Here is a 23,081-nt window from a genome sequence, read left to right as displayed (position 1 = left end):
CGGGGTTGTCTCTGCTAGGGAAATACTCAAACATATAGAATTTTTAATTGAAAAAGCACACGTACTCCTTTATCTCACAAAAACGACGAAGCTAATGGAAATATCGAATTCTTGGAACCTTATCCCGTTATTGCAGCTGACTCATCGCTTGAAATCGGTACGGTAGTAATTTCTGTTGTCATAGGCAATTTGTTACACGAAAAACAGCAAACGACTTACATGCGAATCAATTTTCGAAAATGAACGTGCGTTGTGTTCGTGAATCCACCATGTTCGCACTTTCGCAGCTTTCATTCAACTGACGTGAACAGCGGGCTAGCAACAAGGGTGACCTTGACTCGAATGTCAAAGGTCAAGTTGGGCGCATTTATTTTAAGGGGTGGGACTGCTTCTGATTGTCATTTTGTTGCGTTTTAAATGGTACCCTATGCAATTTAGACTCTTATTTATGGTCTGGTGTTCAATCGGGATAAGGCTTTGTTCAAAATATTTGCTAACCTTTCAGAAACATCAAATGAAGACGTTGAACCTACTCTTTATGTACAATTTATCAACGTACATCGCAGTTTAGGTCTCAATTCAAATAAGGCAACTCGTTTAACATCTGTGAGTCATCCTAAAGACAGCTGTTTTTGCAAATTGTTTGAAAACACGTATGTACTCGTAAATAAGCTTTCCCATTGGTGAAGTTAAATAAATGTAAACAACAGAACCGGCTCACAGATAAAGAACTCATGTCAATCCCTCAACTGAAGACAAGCATCAAACCTGATTTAAAAAGCTTTTTATCGGCGGTGAAGCCTCAGCGGTCATAACAGTAAGTTGCTGTGTTATAATAATTTGTAAACAAACTATGTTTTATTTATATTGATTTTTATTTAGATTAGGGTCGCAGTGGCCGCGCGGTCTGAGGCGTGGGCCTTGTGCCGCTTGGTCGCTGGGACCGCGGGTTCGAATCCCACTCAAGCCATGGATGTTTGTACGGGTTTTTCTGTGTTGTGCTGTCCTGTGTACAGGTAGAGGCCTTGATACGGGCCGATCCCTCATCCAAGGAGTCCTACCGAATGTCTATAGACCGAGCCAACGAAAAGTTGGGACCAGCAGTGCTCAGGCACTTGAAGAACGGATCGTTCCCAGTATCCAGTATCCCAGTATTGCTATATCCGTGTATAGGTTATCAGCAACATCACTAGTCAATCCAGAAGTGAACGTTTCCTCGTTATTGTAATCAGCTTACCCTGTTTGTTTCGTAAAAAAATCAATATCCCCTCCCCCCCAAGTTGTATTAAAAGGCGTGTTTAAAATGAAAATCTAATTGTTTGGGTTACCACAACGCATCGAATCACAAGGAAAAAATTTAATACGTGAAATAGCGTTCTCGACACTTTGACAGGCATGACTAATGCTTTCAGGGACGAAGCCGGTTTCGTAACACTTGGAGAGTTCTGTCACAAACAACAGAATTGTTGTCGTATCTGCACAGTTAATGAGGTGTTCCAATTACTTTGCTTGTGGCTGACACAATAACATTTTCACTGTTCCTAGTTCTTTAGTACGTATTCTGTCCAGAAGTTTGAACATTACGCTCTAATGGAACAATGTTTATCTCTTACTGAAAAATTAACTTAAATTGCATTGTTGAAGTATAACATAAAATATAACTGATTAACATTTTTCTTGAACAACTGTAAATTTATCATGTTAGTTTTCTTGCTTTAAAATAACGCAAATTCGCCAATTACATAATTTAAATTAATTCTTTTTGCAATATCTTAATCATTGCTAGAAGAACAAATGTTAAGTCAAAGGATCTGACCATAAATTTAATGGTTGTGACTTGATACATCACAAAAGCATATTTCACAGATTTAGGAATTTACTAATATTAAAAATATTATTAGTCGCTGCGCCATAGTCAGATGTCATGCTTGCTTACCCCCATCGTCTATCCTTAATTCTTTCTCTTATATTTATTATTTCTTTATTATTCTTACCTTTCTTATTGTTACATTTACTTTACGTCTTACTTCTTACAAATATCTAATTAACTCTGATTCTAATCGATTCTCAAGGCGTTTATCTATTATCTATGAAAGGACAGACATGGATAGGCCAATATGAAATTTTTCTTAGCTTACGTTAAACAGTAAATAATACTTGAAACTAATTAGAATATTGTTCAAAAGAAAGTTGTAATTTGGCATAATTTTAAAAGAATATAAACTTATTAACTGTTCTCTAAATTTATTTTCCATTAATTCCCTCATTTTCGTACCTGAATCACGTAAATGGGAGTAAGGAAAAGGAAGAAGAGGGGTGACAATAGGAAGATCCATATGTGTCACCGTAGGAGAAGAGTACAAATATGGCGCTCGTTATGCAACTTTCACCAATTTCTTGTCTTCTTCTAAAATTGAAGAATCATTTGCAAAAAAATCAATAAAATTATTAAAACCACAGTATTCAGAATTGGGACTTATAGGAAAGTTATGTATCCATCACATAAAATGCGCAATTGATATTTATTGAAATAAAGCTGACAGTGTTTTATTTGTAGTAAGTGTTCGATATTCTTGTTTTTTATTTTGTTACTGAGGGTTGAATCTCTAACCAGGTCATATTTTGTCAGTGTAGTTTAAAGTCATCCGGTAAAGATGTTGAGGTCCTGACCACAAAACATGCAACCCATTTCATTCCAGTTAGCTTCAACCAGTAACTGCACTGGTAATAGTGGTAGTAGTGATAGGCTCTGTTGAAGTCACTGTTGTGCTAGTTGAAAGACAAGGACGTCTTCCTGGGTTGCCACGCAGAGGCCATGGGTTGGGATAATGTGGATACCACGGAAGTATTGGCAGCTGTTAAAAAATTGAAGTAATTAAAAAGGGACAAAAATAGTTCAGTGACGCGTGTTTGATGGAATCTGGGCTTTAGATATAAGCAACATTCATCCACGGGCAAAAAGTTAACAGAAATCGTGAACAGAACACTAAATGTCGGTCTGAACTGAATTATTAAAATGCTATAAACAAATTAGGTATTTATTATAATATATTAGTGGCGTAGAAGAGCCGATCAACTTGTAAAACCTTTGTTTACTTGTCGCAAAATATCTGTAAGCGTCTTTAACATTTACTGTAACGTAGCTTGGCCTCACAGATGTTTTGCGTCAACAGTTACTGCCTCACAGTATAACGAATTTGGCACTCAAATCCGATTTTTATGTAACTTCTCTTAACTGCATTTGTCCACCTCTTGTTTAAGTTCTGACGGATCATTTACTTACATAAGGCTCTGGATCCGCTGATGCATTCACACCTGTAAGTAAATAAAATGCACATTAATAAAATAAGGCCAAACATAGGTTACTCGGGGACGCTGTTTCAGTTGCAGAATTAAAGGAAAGTTATCAGAAATTGTGAGTTGGCAAGAATTTGAATAGAGGACGTCATGCCGTGTTTGAAGGTTTCAGGGCAGCCTGTAAGCAAGCTGAAATTTTAACTTTTTTTTTTCGAATACAAGGGTTATCTTTCCTTCAGGTTATCCATCTACAATTCTGTACGTATTTCTCACCTCTACCGTAGTTGCTACATACCCAACTTGAATTACAGGTATAATATTTACTAAAGGATACAAATTATGAAGCTTCTGGTTATGAAATCTTCTCATTTTCTTTCAGCTTCATGCGCGTCATTATAATAGTTAAAAATAAGCATGACAAGGTTATCACAGCCGTATTTATGAAAAAGGTGCACAAATTAAAACTGGAGTTGGCTTTACAGTAGAAACGCGTTGTGACATTCCGCTCCTACCTGGACAATTACAGAAATGTCGTAAAACTGAATTATTATGCCTACCTGTGGAAATGAAAATTATGGCCGATACCAACAGAAGAAATAAACACTTAATATCCATTTTGCTGCAGTCGTGCTTCACCAACTACTGAAGCCAGTTCGTAAGTCCGACCATTATATACATTTGACGCCAGAAGGTCAAAACGTTAGTTTCTGGCCGTAAAACCACTTCGACAGAATTTTTTTGGTGGCACCGTTATCGGCAAAACTACTTTGCTCTCTGTCAATCACCGAAGTTACAAAACACTCCAATTACTCATCCTAGTAGGGAGTACGAGGTGCGATCGGAAAGTTTCAAGACTGTGTCAATAGCGGGCGAACCGGATGTAGTACGAGCTTCTGCCGCTAGGGGATGCGGCCTACATTCATAGTGAATCAGTGTGCCAGCCGGCATCATCGAATTAGCATTTGTTTCTTAGTTACGGGCGTTTTGGTAGTGCATTACACCGACCCTCCTGCGATTTCGGAATGGGGTGTGCATCAAATTTTGCCAAAGACTCGCCAAAACGGCTACGGAAACCTATGAAATGCTAAACCAAGCATTTGGGGAGTCCGCAATGGGTCGTGTACAAACTTTTGTGTGGCATTCACGTTTTAAAAATGGCCGAACCTCTGTCGATGATGACGAGCGTTCTGGACGACCATCTTCGAGCACAACGCCCGAAAATGTTACGAAGATTCGGCAGGCCATTCACGAAGATCGACGTCGTACCATCAACGACTTGTGCGACATTGTTGGGATAGGCTATGGGACCTGTCAGCTGATTCTAAAGGAAGAACTCCACATGCGACGCATCATGACAACGCGCCAGCGCACACCGCCCTCAAAGTTCGGCAGTTTTTGGCCTCAAACACCATGGCCGTCATCCCGCACCCTCCTTATTCGCCGTGTGACTTCTTCCTCTTCCCAAAGATGAAAATTCAGCTAAAGGGAAGGAGATTTGAGACGATAGAAGAGATTCAGGCAGAATCGCAGATGGTGCTTGACAGGCTGACAAAGAAAGATTTCCAGGGATGCTTCCAGGCTTGGCAGCGGCGCTGGGATCGTTGTGTTCACTCCCAGGGGAACTACTTCGAGGGTGATGGATGAATTTAATACCTGAGATAAGTGTACGGGTTTTTATAGGCATAGTCTAGAAACTTTCCGATCGCACCTCGTAAAAGGTTGGGCACAATGGGGTCTCTCTCAGTTTTACACTCCTGTCGTTTAAATAAACATTGTCAATTCACATGAACCCCTTTTTGACTATTTGTCTATGTAATAATTATGCCAGAGTGTATATTCCATAATCTTCTAAGTAGTACATATATTTTCATAAAGGGTTGGTATGAAAACTACGCCATCGAGGACCACCTCACTTCTATACCTTTTAAATTACTACCTCAAATAACACAAAAATGAGTCGTGTGAATTTCTGAGGTATGACACTATAACTAATTAATTCAAGGCCCAAATAGTCTGTATGACGTCATTAAAGAAATATTCATTTTCAATTTCGACAACTTTTTCGTAGGTTGTCGAATAGGCTTAATAACATTGCGGCAGTGCGTCATATCAAAATCTAGTCTCTAAAACATAAAAATTTGATAACAGTCAGTGTTTTCTGAAAGTGGGAATTCCGTACATTAAGTCCCAGCTACGTACACTACGATTAATTAACATGTCCACACATTTCGCACTCACTGCTGGTATTTTTACTTCCTGTAGTGCTATTATTTGTAGGAGCACCAATATGGTGTTACGACGTCAATGTCGCTTTAGAAATGTCACAAACAAACATGTTCTGGGAAGCGCGTATGACGTAAGCTTTACTTCGAATTCTTTATTTTGTAAGCCAATTGTAGAACCGGTCTTTATCAAATGTAGAGTACTATCCACCATTTACCTGAAAGGACAGTGGAAAGTCACAAAAATACTTAGTCAGGACAGCCGGCAGATATCTGAAGGCGGGATCTCTTATTACAGAGCAGGAGTAAGAATAATTTGACAGCTGGGTTCGGAGTGTCTTTTATCTTTAAGATATATTTTTAATATTATCTTCCTAGGTACGCTTAGATTTCCCAGATTGTCAAGATTCTGTTGCTAATATTTTACATGCATTTGTGGTCTTCCTCATGCGTGCTACGTGCCATGTCCGCTCATTCGTCTTAATATAACTTCACTAAAAATATGAAGTAAAATTATAAATTATTAAACTTTTCATTATGGAATTTTTATCCTCGTAACAAATGCATTCTTCTTCTTGGGACCAAAACTTGTACTCGGTATTTTTTTAAAACACCTTTAACCCGTGTTATTTCCTTAGAGTCAGACACAGAATGTTACCCCCATGCAACATAAAAAATGAAGTCGTACTTTTGATATTAACAGAAGACTTTTGATTGTAAAATATTTCTAACTAAATGGCTGAAATCTGCAATTAATTTCATCTTTAATATTATTTAAGTTTGTTACTGGTCTCCATACTTGAACCTACATATATATTTAACGTGTACAAATTAATACTGTTGTTGCAAATCATTTTGTATTCCAAAGTCTCTTGTCGATCTAAAAAAAATTGTTTCCTGGCCAGCTCAGCTTTTGATAGTTTTTAAACGTCTATAAGTTTTGTTAACAAATATGTAAGACCTGGCATGTTTGTTTTCTTAGAAGTGCAATGTTTAAGGAAGATAAGATATGCGGGACGAGTAGCACGAGTGGGGGAGATAGAAGTGCATACACAATTTTAGTCTGGGAACCTGAATTAAAAAGACCACAAGGGGGCCCAAAGGCGGATAATAACATAGCATTAAAATGGTTCTGAAAGAAATTCTGGTGAGAATATGTGAACTAGAGAAGGCCTGATGTCGGATTCTTCTTCGAGTTCCATAAAAAAAGGAAAATTTCTTGACTCCCTGAGCGGCTTTCTGTATCTTAAGTACATTAATTTGTAAAGTTAGCTTGTTTGTTTGTTTGGTTCCTTGTTTGATATGTTATCTTAGGTCGTTCTTTCGTCCTTCAGAACAGACTTATCAGGGAAATTCATTGGAAGTCATTAGGCTACCAGAGAGCATTAGCAGATAAAACACATCACCTGACAAATTAACAAAACGCCCTTCGAGATGTCGTGGGAAGATAGATCCTTGTACCTATTGCTTAATGAGAGACGATGTAGGAGGTAGGTACAAGGGACATCAGTCATATAATGATGATATGTTACAATGAGTAAAGAACACCATATTGTTATTGCTATTGTTTCCGAAGTGCTTGGGAAAGTATTTGAATCTGAGAATAATAAAAGTGAATTTTATGATACTACATAACGGGCATCGCAAATGCGTCTTCTGATCAGAATGTTCATAGTCCAGACAGAATCCTTTGCCTGTTCTCCTTTGCTCCTTTGATCTCCCTGTTTAGTCCTCCAATAATATTTTCTGATAATTCCTTCAAAGGAATTCTATTGCCAACATGTTAATACAACTCATTCTTGAATATGGCTGTCTTCTGGATTGTTGTGCCGTGTAGCCTGGTAGAATTTTACCGGCGTTTCAGAGGTGCATGTTGCCTCCATCATCAGGGCGATCTCTGAAACGTCAGTAAACTTCTACCAGACTGCACGGCACAACAATCCAGAAGACAGCAGCCGTCTTCGTACTTTCAGAATGGCTGTCTAGTTGAGTACGGGGACTTTCAACTCCGCAAACTCGGTAAGTCAATCTGATACGAAGTGGTTTTCAAAACATAATAGATTCACTTTATTCTTATGTATTTTTTCTTACGCAATGCGATGCAACGCAACATTAAAAAACAAAACTCCTTTATTAAATTCGTATTCTCATTCAAATATTTAATTTCTTCGGCGTTAACGACGTAAGAAATTCTTCCAGTTCTTGATTAGCTGACCCTCAAGTCGATATGGCGTCACGCCTTCGCGTGTAAATTTAGTAACCGTTTATTAGACATGCTGTAAGCATGTGTGGTCACGATCTGACCTGCTTTGTTCTGCTTCCACTCAGGAAAGAGATCAATGGCAAGGTGACTTAAGTGCAGTGGTTATAAAGGGTCAAATCCTGCGTAAGACGTTTAAATATCCATAGCCATGACACCCATTTGCAAGGCGACTAAAATATTGATCTGTTAATTATTAGTGGCACAATATGAAAATAAAATAAAGGAATATGCGCAGAACGAAGGAAAGAAAGGAAGAAGCAACAAATAGACAGACAAAAAAGGAAATAATTGACCTTAAGGCAACCGATCCTGGTACAAGGTGCTCCAATGTTCAGATAACTTTTTCGAATCCTGCTAGGGTCATGATGTTTGTTCGTAATTTTAACTATTTCATCTTACAAGACGCTTCTAAGCATTGTAATCCTACCACCTCTCTCAATATAACTTAGAGAAGTACTGAAGCTAATTAAACAATTAGCTTTAAACGTGTCTGAAATGCAGAGGAACTCTATCCCACACAGCGTTGCCTGCAAGTAGCCTCTAGTTCAGTCCAATCTGTCTTCACTAATAAGGCACTTTGTCGAGTCACATTTGTGAGGCACCCGGTTCGAATGTTGTCGTCGGCTATTCTGAATTTCTTTAGTTCTTACAGGGTAATAATGAGATAGTATGGCCTATCCCAGGGTGAATGACGGTCGCTTCCTTATAATTTATTTCCAATTTGCCAACCATAAACAAATATCATCTAATTTGACATTTTACAGCTTCTTCTGTTTATATAGGTCTTTATATATATATATATATATATATATATTCAAAAACAATAAAATACTAAAGGGTACCACAAACATCCATCTTCACACAGACCATTAGTGATCCAGAAGGGAAATGGTTTTAGTGAATTCTATAGGCCTACTACAAAGTACGGCAAATTAGATATGTTAACTTTACATGGCTCTGATACATGGTCTCTCACCCTAAGAGTAAGGCGTAAGTTGAGAGAGTCTGAGAAAAGTGTGTTTAGAAGAACATTTGTTTCTACTGAGGCGAAATGACAGGCTAATGAAGAACATTTCATAATGATGAACTTTATAATTTGTGCTCTTTACTAAATATAATTATTGGGGTGAATTAAGTAAGAAAGTTAACATGGGCGAAATGTGAATCTCGCATGAGGGAAATGACAAATATATACAAAATTCTTGTTGGAAAATCTAAAAATAAGAATTCCTACCACTTGGGACGACTTTTACCGCAAATAGTAGACTACAAATTTATTTTATTACCATTTTACTCAAGGACCGTAACCACAATATAATGTGACAAAACGGAAACGGAGAACCCTCATCATGAGCAGGAAAAACCCGTAAGGGATATTCATCTTTAACTCTGAGATGACCCGAGCTACTTTTCCAGGTACGCCTGCAGTCTGCTTTTGAGTGTATGAATTGAAAGCACATTTGTATCTCAGCTTAACTATGCAGGCACTGTACGACCCCCTGCCTTGTCTGTGCGGATGTTGCGTGCCCCCGGCAGTAACAGTAGCAAGGATCTTAAGAAGAGCAGAGTCCCTAGCTTCGAAGATATTCCTCTTCAGGCCTGGTTCATGACTGAAAAGCCACATTTCATAATTTATGAGGTCAGTGTAGAAACGTGTCTTGGAGGTTGAATAACTTACAGTGGTCTTAATATTACCCATATACTTAATAAATGTGGCATAATAAACTATAGTCAAATGCGGCAATTACGTCATGGCCAAGAACAAGTGTTGCATTCCTTCTTAATGTCTTTGATCATAACTTTTTTTGAGTTCCTTATATATAGTCAATTGCATGCCGCGCACGTAACCCCTCCCTTTTTGCCTTCTCATTGGTCAGTTTGGAAATCAGTGACGAAACATGCAAATTTCTTCCATACCGCCAGAGACCGCTGCCGTTATAATCAACCCTTCAGCTTTCCCCGTTCAACAGCGGGGTTCTGCATCCTCTTCCCCTGCCCTGACCATTTGCTTTTTACCCCCATCCCCTTTAGTTCCTCCTCTACTCTATTATATGGAGAATTATCTCGTATTTCTTTTTTTTATACCAAAAAACTAATAATGGAGTGGGGGCCAGTGTCGTTGTTTGGTACCAGTCACGGACCATCACTGATCCAGAGAACAATTTCATGCAGTGGTTAGTTTCTGATACGTGGGACTTGGCTTTATTTCTTCTTGAAGGACAGGGATCTACGTTATGTACGTAGAAGCCATAATGACAGTTTTGATTTTTGTTACGAAGTGTGAAGTACAGATTTCACAGTTGAATAAGGCATTGGCCCAGGAGTGGCAACTCTGTCTCTTTGACTGAAGCAAACAAGAAGAAGAAACAAAAGTGTGCTACTGCTGTAGTCTTCAACGTCTACTCCTCAAGACACAGTTATGACAAGCGTAACAACAAAACACAAAATATGAAAATGTGGACATTAATTTCCGCGTAAACATATTTTGTAACAATAATAATAATGGTCAACGTGTGTAACAAAACAGAGAAAGTTACTTAGTAATTAAGCGTTTCTTAGAAATACTTATATTATTGACTGTTTAGGATTTTAGTGGTTAATTTAACTTTGAAGCTACATTTAATTATGGTTACATGAAGTTTAATTTCAATTTTGAATGTGTAAGTGTCTGAAATGTTTTATGGACGTAACAGTCGATTAGCATTGATCATGGTTGACGTTCTGAAGCGGTTTGAGGCTGCCCAAAATGGTTTAAAAGTGATTAGAAACAGGTCTCAATTGATATTACTACCCATGACAAGTAAGACTGGAACTGAGCTAGTGAGTTATTTTAAATAAAATTCTGAAATCCGAAAACTTTCTCTATATTTGCTACTGTTTAGGGTTTAAAACATCGTGGTTTTAAATGAATACCAACATTTATTTATATATAAAGTGACATTTGATTTGTAAACTATCTATAATTTGTGTCACGTGAACAAAGCGCTGTGTATAATCGACGCTGTTTCATCTATAAAATTTGTTAATTATATATTTTTTTTTAAAAGATTCAGATGCTTGTGAAGTAGTGTACAAAATACTTTCATATATTATAACATTCTTGAATAAGTTTGTATATTGATATTTGAAATTAAGAAACCCTCTAATGTCGGACAATTAACTCTATACACGGCAGTGGTGACTATGTGTACCACCTACTTAATCGGTTTAAAATTCTGAATTCTGGTCTCAGTAATATCCTTGCAGATTTCATTTGATAGTCAAATCAAACAATGATTATTTTCATGAACATAATAGCCAACTAAACGTTATTTGGGAGATGTACGTTTTCTTGAAGGTAGGGACCGAGTTTTTATATATTGTCTGGTTGAACTTCGCACTTTAAAGTGTTGGTCCATCAAAAAAGGATTTGAACGGCAAATTGAGTACATCTTCTGGATCAGAACAAGACAAACATGAACCCAAGTAAGAAAGGTGGAGGGACAGGAAACAAAGGTGCCAACGGCGATGATAAGTCCTCCGGAGGAGGCAAAGATGACACCGGAAATGCGGGAGACAAAGTCAGCTCCGGGGGTGACACAGAAAGCGTTGGGTCAGGAAAGAAGCCAGGCAGTGCGGGAGTGTCAACAAGGGATGCAGCCCTCAAGGTCCTCCAACTCTCCCAAAAGGGTGAGTGGCCCCCTGTGGATCAAGCCCTGAAAGCCCTGGAGAAGATCGTGGCTTCTGGAGGAGAAGACACCAATACCACACCTCTGCTAGGGGTCCTCGACCCGGTAAGTTTATAGCTGTCACAAAACTGTCTAGTAAGCAGAAGATATAAGTACTTAAATGCAGATACTTTTATTGTCTACCGTAAATAATATTAAAATGGCGCACGGGTGAAATTCTGAGGGGATACGCCGTAATGTTTAGATATTTCAACGACATATAATAGGCTATATTAAATTAAAGTAGGATATTTAGTGTTGCATATAAACGTTGTATAATTACGTTAATTTGCATTCACGTATCTGATAACGTCACGGTACATTAAATTTCATTAGCACGACAAAAAGTTAACGCAGGGTCCTAAAAGTTGTGTGCTATCTTAATGGAACTTAGCTATGTCCAGCTTTTGTTAAGATACCGGTTCTTCACCATATACCTTAGGCTCCGCTGCCATCACTATTTTTGAAAGACGTACCAAGGAGGCGCCATAGGCCACTCAAAAGAGGCCCCTGGGCGTCGTCATGGACCGTCCTCGCTCGGTGGTAGCCCTGGTTAAGACTAAAGCAGAAAATTGTGAACACCAGCTGAACAATGAGTCGAGCTGTGTGCTGCGTTTTGGGTGTGAATGTGGTTCGTAGAATAATTGACCCATATTGCCAGTATAATAGCAATGCTTCGCGTGATGGATTTGCCTTGCTAAAATATTCAGAAAAGTGGGCGTACGTTTCAGATGTGTCCGAAAGAACGTTTTCATGGAAAAAAAATGGGAGAGAAATGGAGTGTGTGTGTGTGTGTCTACTTCAAGATAACACCTAAATAAATGTACGTTTGAAAACAATAAAAGTATAAACGACATCAAATATATTTAATAGATTTTTCGTAAAAAACGCTGTGAACGCTGCATAATTCTTAATTTTCTTACACCTTCTTCGCATAATATTATTCTTGACTGCCATCACCATTACTCTTTATCATCATGTTCTTCACTTCCCCCATCGTGATGATGTTAATAATGTCAACAATTAATTGCTTATTTATCTCCTCATCATGATTATTACCTTATTCATAACAATTATTACTCTCATATTCAGATCGCAGTTATCATAAAATCATCACCGTCATTAACATCATCATTAACAGCAGCAAATTTTTCTTTTTGTTTTTATCCACAAGAATAGGTCACCAGGGTTTAATTTTAGAATCATCATTTTGTGCCTGACCGTCTTCTTTCGAATCTCCTAAAACCTCTCATTCCGTTCGTTTGTTATTAATGTATTGTCATTCGTTTATCCGAGCTGCTCTCTCTACTGGGAACTTACTTCTCACTACCTGCTACTCTGTTGATTTCCTACTATTCTTTATCTTATTATGTACATAATGTTGCATTGAACCAAATAACTTACATAGAATCCGAGGAATCTTAGTGTTCCTGCTTCAAGTACTGTACAGAAGATCCATTTTCGTTATAAAAGCAGTAGGATTTATTTGCTGTTATTCTGTGATACCTTTATTGAACACAGTGTAGTTACTTTTGGTGAAATTTTAATTATGCAACTTATTTCAGAGATTATTCACGGCCCTGTTCTTGTGAAGCGTCAGAAATACAGCCCAAATCCATACGGTACCAGCACCCAAAATCATAATCATCATTTACAATCAATCGTCGTGAAGTCTTAAAAGCAACAAGTTTTATTTTTTTTTTAATTTTGTTTATGCGTGTCATTTATAAATTCTTCTGCTGAAAGCGAGTGGTAATTTTAAAAAAGAAATAAGTAAGAGGGGTAAGCAAATACGGTAATTACATGGGGAAAGCCTTGAGAGAGGTAAAGTGTTGAAGGCGTTTTTTATGCAAGAGTATGTTCGCTTTCATAAATTATTGTGCGCAGTTGTTCTTGTTTTGAATGGGGGAAGAATAAAATTACAGCCAGAGCAAAACGCTGGCCCGAAAGTGACCATACAAATGAGACGTTCTTCAAAATGCAATAAAGTTCAATATTTATTTAGTGAAGAATTGTAACGTGATTGAAAGCGTACATTTTGTAACGTTCTTGTGCTCTGGATGTTATAATTAATCCCTACATTATTTCGAGTTTTAGGAAATTACAGCTGTTTTAAATTTGTCGGATTTTATTATTAGTGTTAAGTATCTTTTCTGGTTGTCAGCTGCGTCTATTCGGAGTAGAAATCCAATGTTTCGGAGACTTTCTTTGTTTTCATTATCAGAGAATGAAAATGATGGTAAAAAATATTTCTAAAGATTTATATTTTTTTTTTGTGACGGCTGATCGCGAGAGGAAATTTGTCTTTGTGGAATTTGATTTGTTCATATTAATCTACCCGCATTTCAAAATTTTTAGAATAATAATTTCGCATTTAAACACTAAAATCTGGCAACATGGCGAATGTGCCGTTTTCACATTTTCTGTTCCAAAAACTGTTTCTGGTGTGAGAATGTGAAGTAATAGTAGCGCTCATGTACGTAAAGTGCGTCCTACTTTTTCATATGCATTAGAGGTGTTGATAGTACCGATATACATAAAAAATAACCCTTAAATTGGGTTTATTATGCATATAAAGCTGTCACCGTTTTTCTTCTTACGACATAAGAACAACGCAGTCAGGAAGTGCTGCCACCTACTCAACAATAAATTAACCTACAAATACCTTGTAGTGATGATTACTTGGCTTCATGTATTGTCATGCTGTGATTCAGGTCATACGTTATCATGGAAAGTAAAGTCTCTATTAATCATTTGTTAGCAGATTATGGAATTCGAAATTGAAGTTTCAGGTATTTAGGTTACTTAACGAGACGTCGCGTATTCTGTGAATTTCGTCGTTTGGATCAGTCTTTAATGATTCAGCCGTAATACCTCTACTATTTTAAATACGCCCCCAAAACTTTCTCTTGTGCAATGATAAGTTTGATATCACCACACATAATAAATTATTCCGTCTACGGCAAATAACCTTAGCTATTGATACGTCACATTTATGGTGCTCTGTAATAAGGGCTTACGTTAACAAATTACGTTTAACTTCAGATCTTCTTACCGAGCACCACTTATTCCATCGCCCAATGTAACCATCCATCCAACTAAAGAACTATTTGCCCGACCTACTGACTGCGTTAATGTTACAGACAGATTTCTTGCATGCACTTCATCGCTTTTCCCATAATATTTCTCGCTCACGTGCAAACTCTACGTCCCTTGGCTGGTCCCGTTGTATTAAGTTCGCCTTCTGGCTGAGTCAAGAGTGATGTAGGTCAGGGTCATAAAAAGGGATCGAATTTTACAGTGACTGAGATTTAATAGGCACATTGCTGCAATCGGAACAGGTATTTATAATTTCCTAACGACTGCGTGATACAAAACGTTCCTCACGTGATATTTACTCGGTTGCTTGAGAAATGCCTTGCAAGCTGACAAGCTCTTCATCGGATACTTCACAGAACGCTACGATAGACCTGATAATGAGGGAGTTTAATCCAATTCATTATCTTCTAAGCATGTTTTCATAGGATTACATTTTATTGTCTTCTTCCTCTCAAAGTTGTTTCTTCTCGTCTGGTATCAAAACAACATGTATCCGATACATGAAATACAGTACACCCTTATGAAAACTCTTTGTTTAATTGCTCTAATGCAACTGTTTTAACAACAGATTATAAAATTTTCAAGAAAAACCTTAGAGCATTTATTTAGTTTATCACATAGTAAACTTGTTAGTTAATTACTTAGGCACTTCATTGGATAATTTGTTAATAGGTTAGTAAACCGCCTCGTCATCTAGTTACTTAGCTTTGCCTAGTTTGACAGATAATCGGTTAAGTAACTTATCAGTTATAGGATGGGTTGAAGTGGTCTATCTGTTGTTGAATGCGGTCAGCTTTTGAAGTCATATACCAGCTGAATAAACCAAGACAGCTTTGAAATTTACAGTTCGCTTAAACTACATTAAAACAAAAGTCGATGTAGAGTAAGAAGTTGGTACTGGATCAATTGCTATATGACTTCAGAATAAAAGCTTTCACTACTGTGACGTCGTCCAGTTGGGTCCCAGACATTATATAAAAGAAATGGAAACTTCTGTTGTACGTGCATTTATATCTTTTGAAGTTTGAATTTGTAGAACGAATAATAAAACCATAATTCAGCTTAGTGTTGTAGCATTGCCGTTTCCGAGGCCTTTGTTTGACGACTCTGCAGTAATACCTTAGATTCCGTATTGCAGTAATAACAATAATAATATTAATAATAGTAGGCTTTCCAAAGGTGTTCTTCTCTAAAATATAACCAATTTAATTCACCAATCCGTGATACATGTCAAACAAACTGAAACTTCCCACATTCCACTACTCTAAAAATACAGATGGCATGTAGACATACAAGATAAATCATGAAATTCCTACTATGCTAAATTACATACTTCTACGTCTTAGGTAAAATATCTTTCTTGGCCACTCTGTTTTCAACCATGCAGAATTTTTGTTTGGGAGTTGAGGCTCTAACGGAAATGAAGCTGTCGATGGTAGCCTTCTGGGTTGGAACTCTCTGTGACCTTACCAATGTCTCGGGGGAACATGCTACCTCCATCTCAAGGGCTACAGTGGGCTCTGGGGCATAATCAGCTTCCTCTCCATACAGTACCGGAGGGCTCTTTCTCCGGGGTAAAGAAACCGAAGCCTGAGGCTGACTACTGACCTTATAGTACAAACGAAAACATATAAAACACACTTCCACTGCTCCATAGATCTTTGTGTTTATGGTGTTTATTTAAGCATGCTAGCAACTTTTTCTGAAATTTAAAGCGATACTTTACGATTGCAATTTTCATATTATATTAATTTCTTATTTATTTCCCTACTTACTCAGTGTCCCCACAGATGTTGAAGACCCTTGGTCACCTCTCTGAAATTTAGTAACAAGAAACTCTTAACGGGTTAGGGTACACCACGCCAAACCCCAAACAGGGAGGCCCAATGTACTACACTTATGCTGGCGTTCCTTCTGACATAGGTCTCGGGGTTATCAGAATTCGCACGCCTCCCTCCTCCCACAAACACATACAAACACCCATGGCGATGGTCCTTGTCGGAGGACATTATTTCGTCTTTGATGACAATCTTAATTCGTCCCGTTCGTGATGCAGTAAACAACCCATAAGCTTGACCCTGAAACAGTCACATGGTGGAAACTAGTGACCGAGACCCGGTTTTCCTGGAGAACTCCCCCGCGCTGAAATCACAATCTCTCTTACATCTTCCGTGACCGTACCAGGAGCGTGCAAAAGAAACATTCAACATTTTTCCCCTCTCCCCCCCCCCCCCATCTTGACTCTCACAAGCCAAGGGTGGAAACGTACTCCAACGGAGTACACATTTTCAAAACAGCGTTCTTTCAGATTTTATTTTCATAATCGGCGTTGATGATCATTGTGTTTTATCATCCTACTGGGAACGTCTTGTGCTTGCTTGCATTTGGCCACATGTATATTCTCTGAAACTTCTTAACAGATTCCAATTAAATTTGGCATTGTGGCCCAGAACTAAAAGTTTTGTATACATTTATATTTTATTCATATCTGTTTGTGTGAAATTTTTCCTGTCTCGTCAAGAAAACTGATTGGTAGTGTTTGAGAACAGGGTACTGAGCATCATCGAGGCGATTTGCTCTGATGATCGAGGCAATAAGAACCTTTGAAACGTACATATATTTTGATATAAAAGTAAGTACACTGAGCTGAAATGAGCCGGGATAGCTCAGTCAGTATAGTGACTGGCAACAGACTGAGCGACCGGGGTTCGATCCCCGACTGGGGCAGAGGATTCTTTCCTCTAACCTCTGCGTCCAGACCGGCTCTGGGGCCCACCCAGCCTCCTCTACAATGGATACCGGGGTCCTTTCCCAGGGGTAAAGCCGGCCGGGGCGTGATGCTGATCACTCACCCCCATCTAGTGCCGAGGTCAAGAATGAGTAGGAGCTATACCTCCACTCCCCCAAGCGCCTACATGGCGTATAGTGGGACAAACTTTACTTTACATTGAGCTAAAATTCATTTAAATTTTATTTGGTTGAAATTTTAACCTTAGGAAGATATTATTAGCTATCCGTTTTACGTGATATATTTGTTCATGTTTTCTGTGCTAGTCAACGGTCGTGACACGCGTTAATATCTTTGCGCATTATATGCGTTCTGCTTTGCATTTCAATGGATAATATTAAAACATTAGCATAAGATAAATACACCCGATAAACGTGTGTATATGTGGAACTATAAATTGTTGTACGCTGTGTTGCTTTGTAGCCTCTTCTAATTTATTAGCGTAGCCCAATAGTTGATGAAAAGTTAAACTGTAGACGTATGTATGTGTAATAAAATTAACCTACGCAGTAACCCAGTTATTAAAGCCGTTGCAGAGCCTACACCACCATTGCGGATAACAAGAGTAGCAAGTGTGGGTCCTACTCCAATCCAGAACATGCGACTTTTAATTTCCAGTACGCAACATTTAAACCAATTTGAAGCTTGTTAAAAGAAGTAGCAGTGCACCATTAAAGAGAAAAGGTAGCTGATAAGAACTAAGAATAACTAACTCTTTGAAGCCGAAGGGAGAGAGAAGAGAGAGAGAGAGAGATAGAAGGGAGTTAGAATGTATAGCAGAAGACCATAAGCAAAGAGAAAATGTTAATGCGAGAAATGAAAGACATTTTACTTCTGACGGAGGAAGAAGGCGTCTTGTAATTAGAAGGTTTCCAGGCAATGTCCGCTCGTGCTTCTGATAAGGATAGAATATGAGTGACGCCTTTAGAACGAAGAAAAGTAAGACGCCGAAATTTTGATTTGCTTCTCGATGATAATTTGGAAGGTAAAGTAATTTAGTGGCTGGCCTTCACAGCAAGGGAATTTATTTTGATATAAAATAAGCAAACAAACAAACTATTAACACTATAAAAAAGACACTAGTGCCATACGCGTTTCAAACTCAAGAGGTCATCATCAGTGGCAACAGGGAAATTAATTCATTTAATCAAAATGTTTTAAAATTGGTCTAAATTGTCTTTTTTTATAGTGTTAATAGTTTGTTTGTTTGCTTATTTTATATTCTAATACACTACAAGGTATGCAAAGTTTTAATATTTATTTTGATGTTCTTTAGTCGGGAGGGCTTCAAGACAAGCACGTGGTAGCTACTTGGAACTTTGGAACCGTCTCAGTATTTGTGATTTGAGACAACGGACAAAGTCCAAGAGAACAATTTTACAAATTATAACGCATCGTAGTCAGGGTGATTAAGTCGAGAAGAATGAGATGGACGGGGCACATGGATGGCACAAGAGGTGTGCACCGGGTATTGGTCGGGAAGCCTGAGGGGAAGAGACCGCTGCGGAGACCTAGACGTAGATGGGAGATAATCTCAGGCGGGATCTATGGGAGATAGGAGTTGAAGGAAACTGGATTTTGTTGGCCCAGGACAGGGTCCGGTGGAGGGATTTGGTTAATTCGGTGATGAATCTTCGGGTTCGGTAAGCCATCTAGTTAGTTAGTCAGAAACATTCAGACTCAGATTATTGTTGTTCTTGTAATTATTATTGTTGTTGTTATTTTTACTTAACTGTTGCTGCATCCTGTTAATGGTAATTCTGCTTACCCTCAGGCGACGGGGATGACTCCGCTGCTGTACGCTGTCAAGGACAACAGGGCAGCTCTGCTGGACCGAATGATCGAACTGGGAGCAGACGTCTGTGCAAGGAACAATGTGAGTATCTTCTGCTGTCAGAAGTTTATTCAGATCGTAATCAAGTTGGACACGATTTGCAATACACCCTTCTTCAGGTAGCTGATTGCCATACTGAAACCTTGTGTTCATTTCTTGTCAATTTAATTTTGGGTACTTAAGGCACTAAAACGAATGATGGTCTGGTGGTTACCGTATTTGTCTTTTTATTTAAACGGTACTGAATTCTATACCGAACATTGTTACTAGTCTTAAACCAAAGACAAAAGTTAAATTCTCTGTTAATTCAATTCCTAGACAATCACTTGAAGACGACATTCACTATTAGCATCTCAAGAAAGATTATATCCAATGGAATTAGTTAGTTACTTAGTACTGAAGGAAGGATTAAAGCTAATTCCCTAAACATAATCTAAAGAACTATTAAATGTACCACGAACATTAGACAGCGTCAAGCATAAATCCATTGTAGTGAATGATGAATGACTCAATCATTTATTAGTTGAGTTTTCTATGCAGATTATGTGTCTACTTAATACCAGGCTAGTGCTATATAATTAACTAATAATTGTCACAAACAACTACAGAATTAAGGAAAAAGGGGTAATGTTAATTGGTTAATCGTTGGTAATCAAAATCAGCATCCTCGGTTTAAGATACTCATTTAGTTTGATAAACATCGATTCACTTAAAGAATAACATTAATACAAATTTATTAAATTGGATTAAATGTTACAAACAGTAATTCTAAGAAATTAGACATGATTTAATTTAGTAAGAGTGATATGTTTAGACGTATGCCCGACTAAACACGCTATAAACTTCTGATTTACCTCGATTTGTCAAAGATGTTGAAGAAAGTAGAGTGACTCCAGATCACCATAAACTTCTTTAATTCTAGGAAATTTGTTTATTCATGTAAATTATAATTTAAATTTCAAAATGTAAAATTTGTTTGTGTTATGTCACATTTTGAAAGCAGTTGATAGGCATGCTGTTTAGTCTGGAAGTCTTGCCCTATGTCTTGACATTCTCTTTATTGGAGATGTAAAAGTGAACTGTCGATTGTGGTCTTCTGACGCAGTGTGTTCTTGTAGGTGGGTACCAACTTTTCGGAGAAACATGCAGTCTTCGACTTCCTTATTGTAATTGCATGTAAATATAAAAGGGTTTGTCAGAAATTCAATTGATTAAAAAAATACCGCAGTTATAATAACACCAAATATTGTCTAATGAGACAAAAATATAAAACTATGTACGTAGATATGTAAGTATTTATTCTGAGTAGGTAAAAATCTGTACGGTGGCGACCTCAGCTTGTTCTGACTGAGGAGAATGACGAGAAATGTCAGTCATGATAGGCGGTAGTCATGAAGAGATTATAACCAGGCATCATTCAAATACAAGTAAGAGGGTCTACCATTGTGTTAGCTTTCTCGTTTGTTTGTTCACAATACGAACAGTTTACATGGTATGCCGTGTTATCATCGCAGGCCACGAAGGCAAAATAAAAAGCTAAGAAATTGCCAAAATCAAATTACACCAATAGCATGAAACTGACTCAGATTTAGAATACCCTGATTCGTGTTATGAGATAACAGTACGTGTCTCATCGAAATTTTTTTTCCAGAAATTTTAATCTGGCTAGATTCAAGACAGGTACGGGTGTTTTTCTGTTCTCCGACATGGGCACACTACATCTCTTATCAAATGCATGCCGGTGTAAGGATCTTTCCCCCCATGAGCAAAGTACTTGAAGTTTGAAGCTAATCATTCACGCACATCTAATGCCAAGGTTAAAAATGTGTAGTTATACACTGGCTTACCCATACGTTTTCGTGACGTGGAAATTAATTAAGCAGAAGACAAAGTATTTTTTTATTCAACCTAGTTTCATCCAAAAACAAAGTGCAGAAAGAAGACATATTTTAAAGAACCAACAGCATAGTAAGAAATTTTTTCGTAGACGATTCTCAGAATTGGAGTAGATAATAAGGTTATACACCCATGAGGTAACATGTAATCGCGAAATATGAATTCCAACCCAAATGGCTGGACTCCCACGCAATTTCCAACACGCGTTAGCGTCTTCTGTTTAGGATTTATGAATCCATATCGGACGCTGGTTGTAGAATTGGATAATGACTACGTCTTAACGAAACAAGAATTTTGTTTAATTGTTCATTTATATGGACAGTTCCACCTTAAAAGATGTCTGTCTTCTGATAATGGATACAGCAGGGACCTCTGAAACGTTGGTAAACTTCTACAAGACTGCATGTTGCTAAAACCCAGAAGAAAGCCGTCTTCGTACTCACAGCCCTGAGAACCTCAGATCCTACTACGTGTATTTAAACCAACCAAGAATATTTCCTGTTATCTTTGACAATCATTTGAAACATAAAACTACAACATAGAGCTGAGAGTCTCAGTCGTGATTCATTTCTATCGCTAAGAAAGAAGCTAATTTTCACACGCGCGCTTGGACGAGTTGTGGGCTGCTGACTCAGAGGTCACGCCATAATGTTGCCCCTCGGTACAGAGTAAATCAATGCTGACTGCTATGGCCTTCATGTCTTCGTCGTCTTAGCAAGTGCCTACAAAATGTTGCCATGGACTGGCTGCAGCCTCAGCGACCTATATTCGATTCCCGTCAGTGACTGCGATTTGCCCCTCCCACCATCACGCGCTGGCCGACTCTGCTCTGTGACCCACTGTGACCCAATGTGACCCACTGTATATCTGAGGCTCCTTTCAGTGGATTAAAATTCCAGGAGTGTGAACCTGTCCACTCTATACATTGCCAAGGTTCAGAATTAGTGCAGCTTTACGTCGTAATAGATTGATGCTTGTTCACAGACACACAGAGAAAATTTTTACCTAAGTTTCCCAAAAAAATTACCCTACTGCCAGTCTGTTTCATTATGATTTCCTAGATAGATATTATCAATATTTATTTCTTAAACAAAACAAATAACTTAATAATTTATACTCTTAGGTTGGTCGAATCAATAGACATTACATATGGCATGGTTGAGATAAGAATTGCACACAGCATTTTGGTATGGAAACCTTGTAAAGCAGTCGTTTGTATGACAGGAGGGTATATAGAATAATAAAATTAAAATTAACCTTAAAATTAAGGGTTATCTGGTTGTGATTTGTGTCCATTAGGTTTAGGTTTCGGTATAATGGCTGGATGTGGATAACATAATAATGAACATTTTATAAAATTGTAAAAGTTTCTTGACCAGTTAACTGACTATCACTTTCTTAAGAAAGGATCTGCTCCATGAAGTTAGTTTTATGTATCGTGACACAAAATAAAATAACAATTTAAATTAAATTTTTTCAAGGAGAACTTATTTGTGAGACGACAAATTCATTGACTTCAACATTAATTGGAAAAACCTAAAGGTAAAATATTTCTGAGAGGCGTAATGAGAGGTTAATACTAAATAAATAGGGTGTAATAGTATACGTAGTTCAGATCAAACTTGCTGAGAATACAGGCCAGTGGCTAATTCTTCTATACACATTAATGCAGTTCCAGTTTCTTAAAAGATAGAGAATTTCTTGGCCAACTAATTGACAATTTCTTAAGCAGGAATTTGCTTCATGGATGACCCTAATATCTAATAGCTTATATTTGAAAGAAAATAATCAATTACAAAAGACCATTTAAAGCATGAATAACTGAGTAGCGCCATGGAGAAAAATCCGTCTTGATAAGCTAATAGTCGCTCAGGTGACAAAGAAATTCTTTGTCTTTTATTGTACCGAAATATTCAATAGCGTTTACACAAGAATTTGCTACTGGAGCTTATCACAAGCTAATTGGACCGAGACA

The 23,081-nt window shown here is 37.8% G+C and overlaps 1 protein-coding gene and 1 long non-coding RNA gene across 7 annotated transcripts in view; one reads left to right on the top strand and one right to left on the bottom strand.

Moving 5' to 3' along the window:
* Window positions 1–2,503: 2,503 nt before the first annotated feature.
* Window positions 2,504–3,982, bottom strand: LOC147873285 (uncharacterized). The gene is made up of 3 exons (XR_015535932.1): window positions 3,855–3,982; window positions 3,284–3,315; window positions 2,504–2,855 (listed from the first exon to the last, which is right to left on the bottom strand). It is a non-coding gene; the product is annotated as an uncharacterized LOC147873285 (long non-coding RNA).
* Window positions 3,983–9,741: 5,759 nt separating this feature from the next.
* nompC (no mechanoreceptor potential C) overlaps window positions 9,742–23,081 on the top strand; it is a 77,803-nt gene continuing 64,463 nt past the window's right edge. For all 6 annotated transcript variants that reach the window (XM_087351688.1, XM_087351687.1, XM_087351691.1 and 3 more), the window contains exons 1-2: window positions 9,742–11,555; window positions 19,151–19,252. In XM_087351688.1, the coding sequence (XP_087207814.1) occupies window positions 11,238–11,555; window positions 19,151–19,252 (420 nt within the window). In that variant the 5' untranslated portion in view covers window positions 9,742–11,237. The remainder of the gene's footprint in view (window positions 11,556–19,150; window positions 19,253–23,081) is intronic.

Source organism: Zootermopsis nevadensis, unplaced genomic scaffold (genome assembly GCF_977971745.1).
Source record: "Zootermopsis nevadensis isolate Lab colony 2312 unplaced genomic scaffold, Znev_1.0 Znev_ptg000020l, whole genome shotgun sequence".
Lineage (NCBI taxonomy): Eukaryota > Metazoa > Arthropoda > Insecta > Blattodea > Termopsidae > Zootermopsis > Zootermopsis nevadensis.
This window is presented reverse-complemented; position numbering and strand designations above follow the sequence as displayed.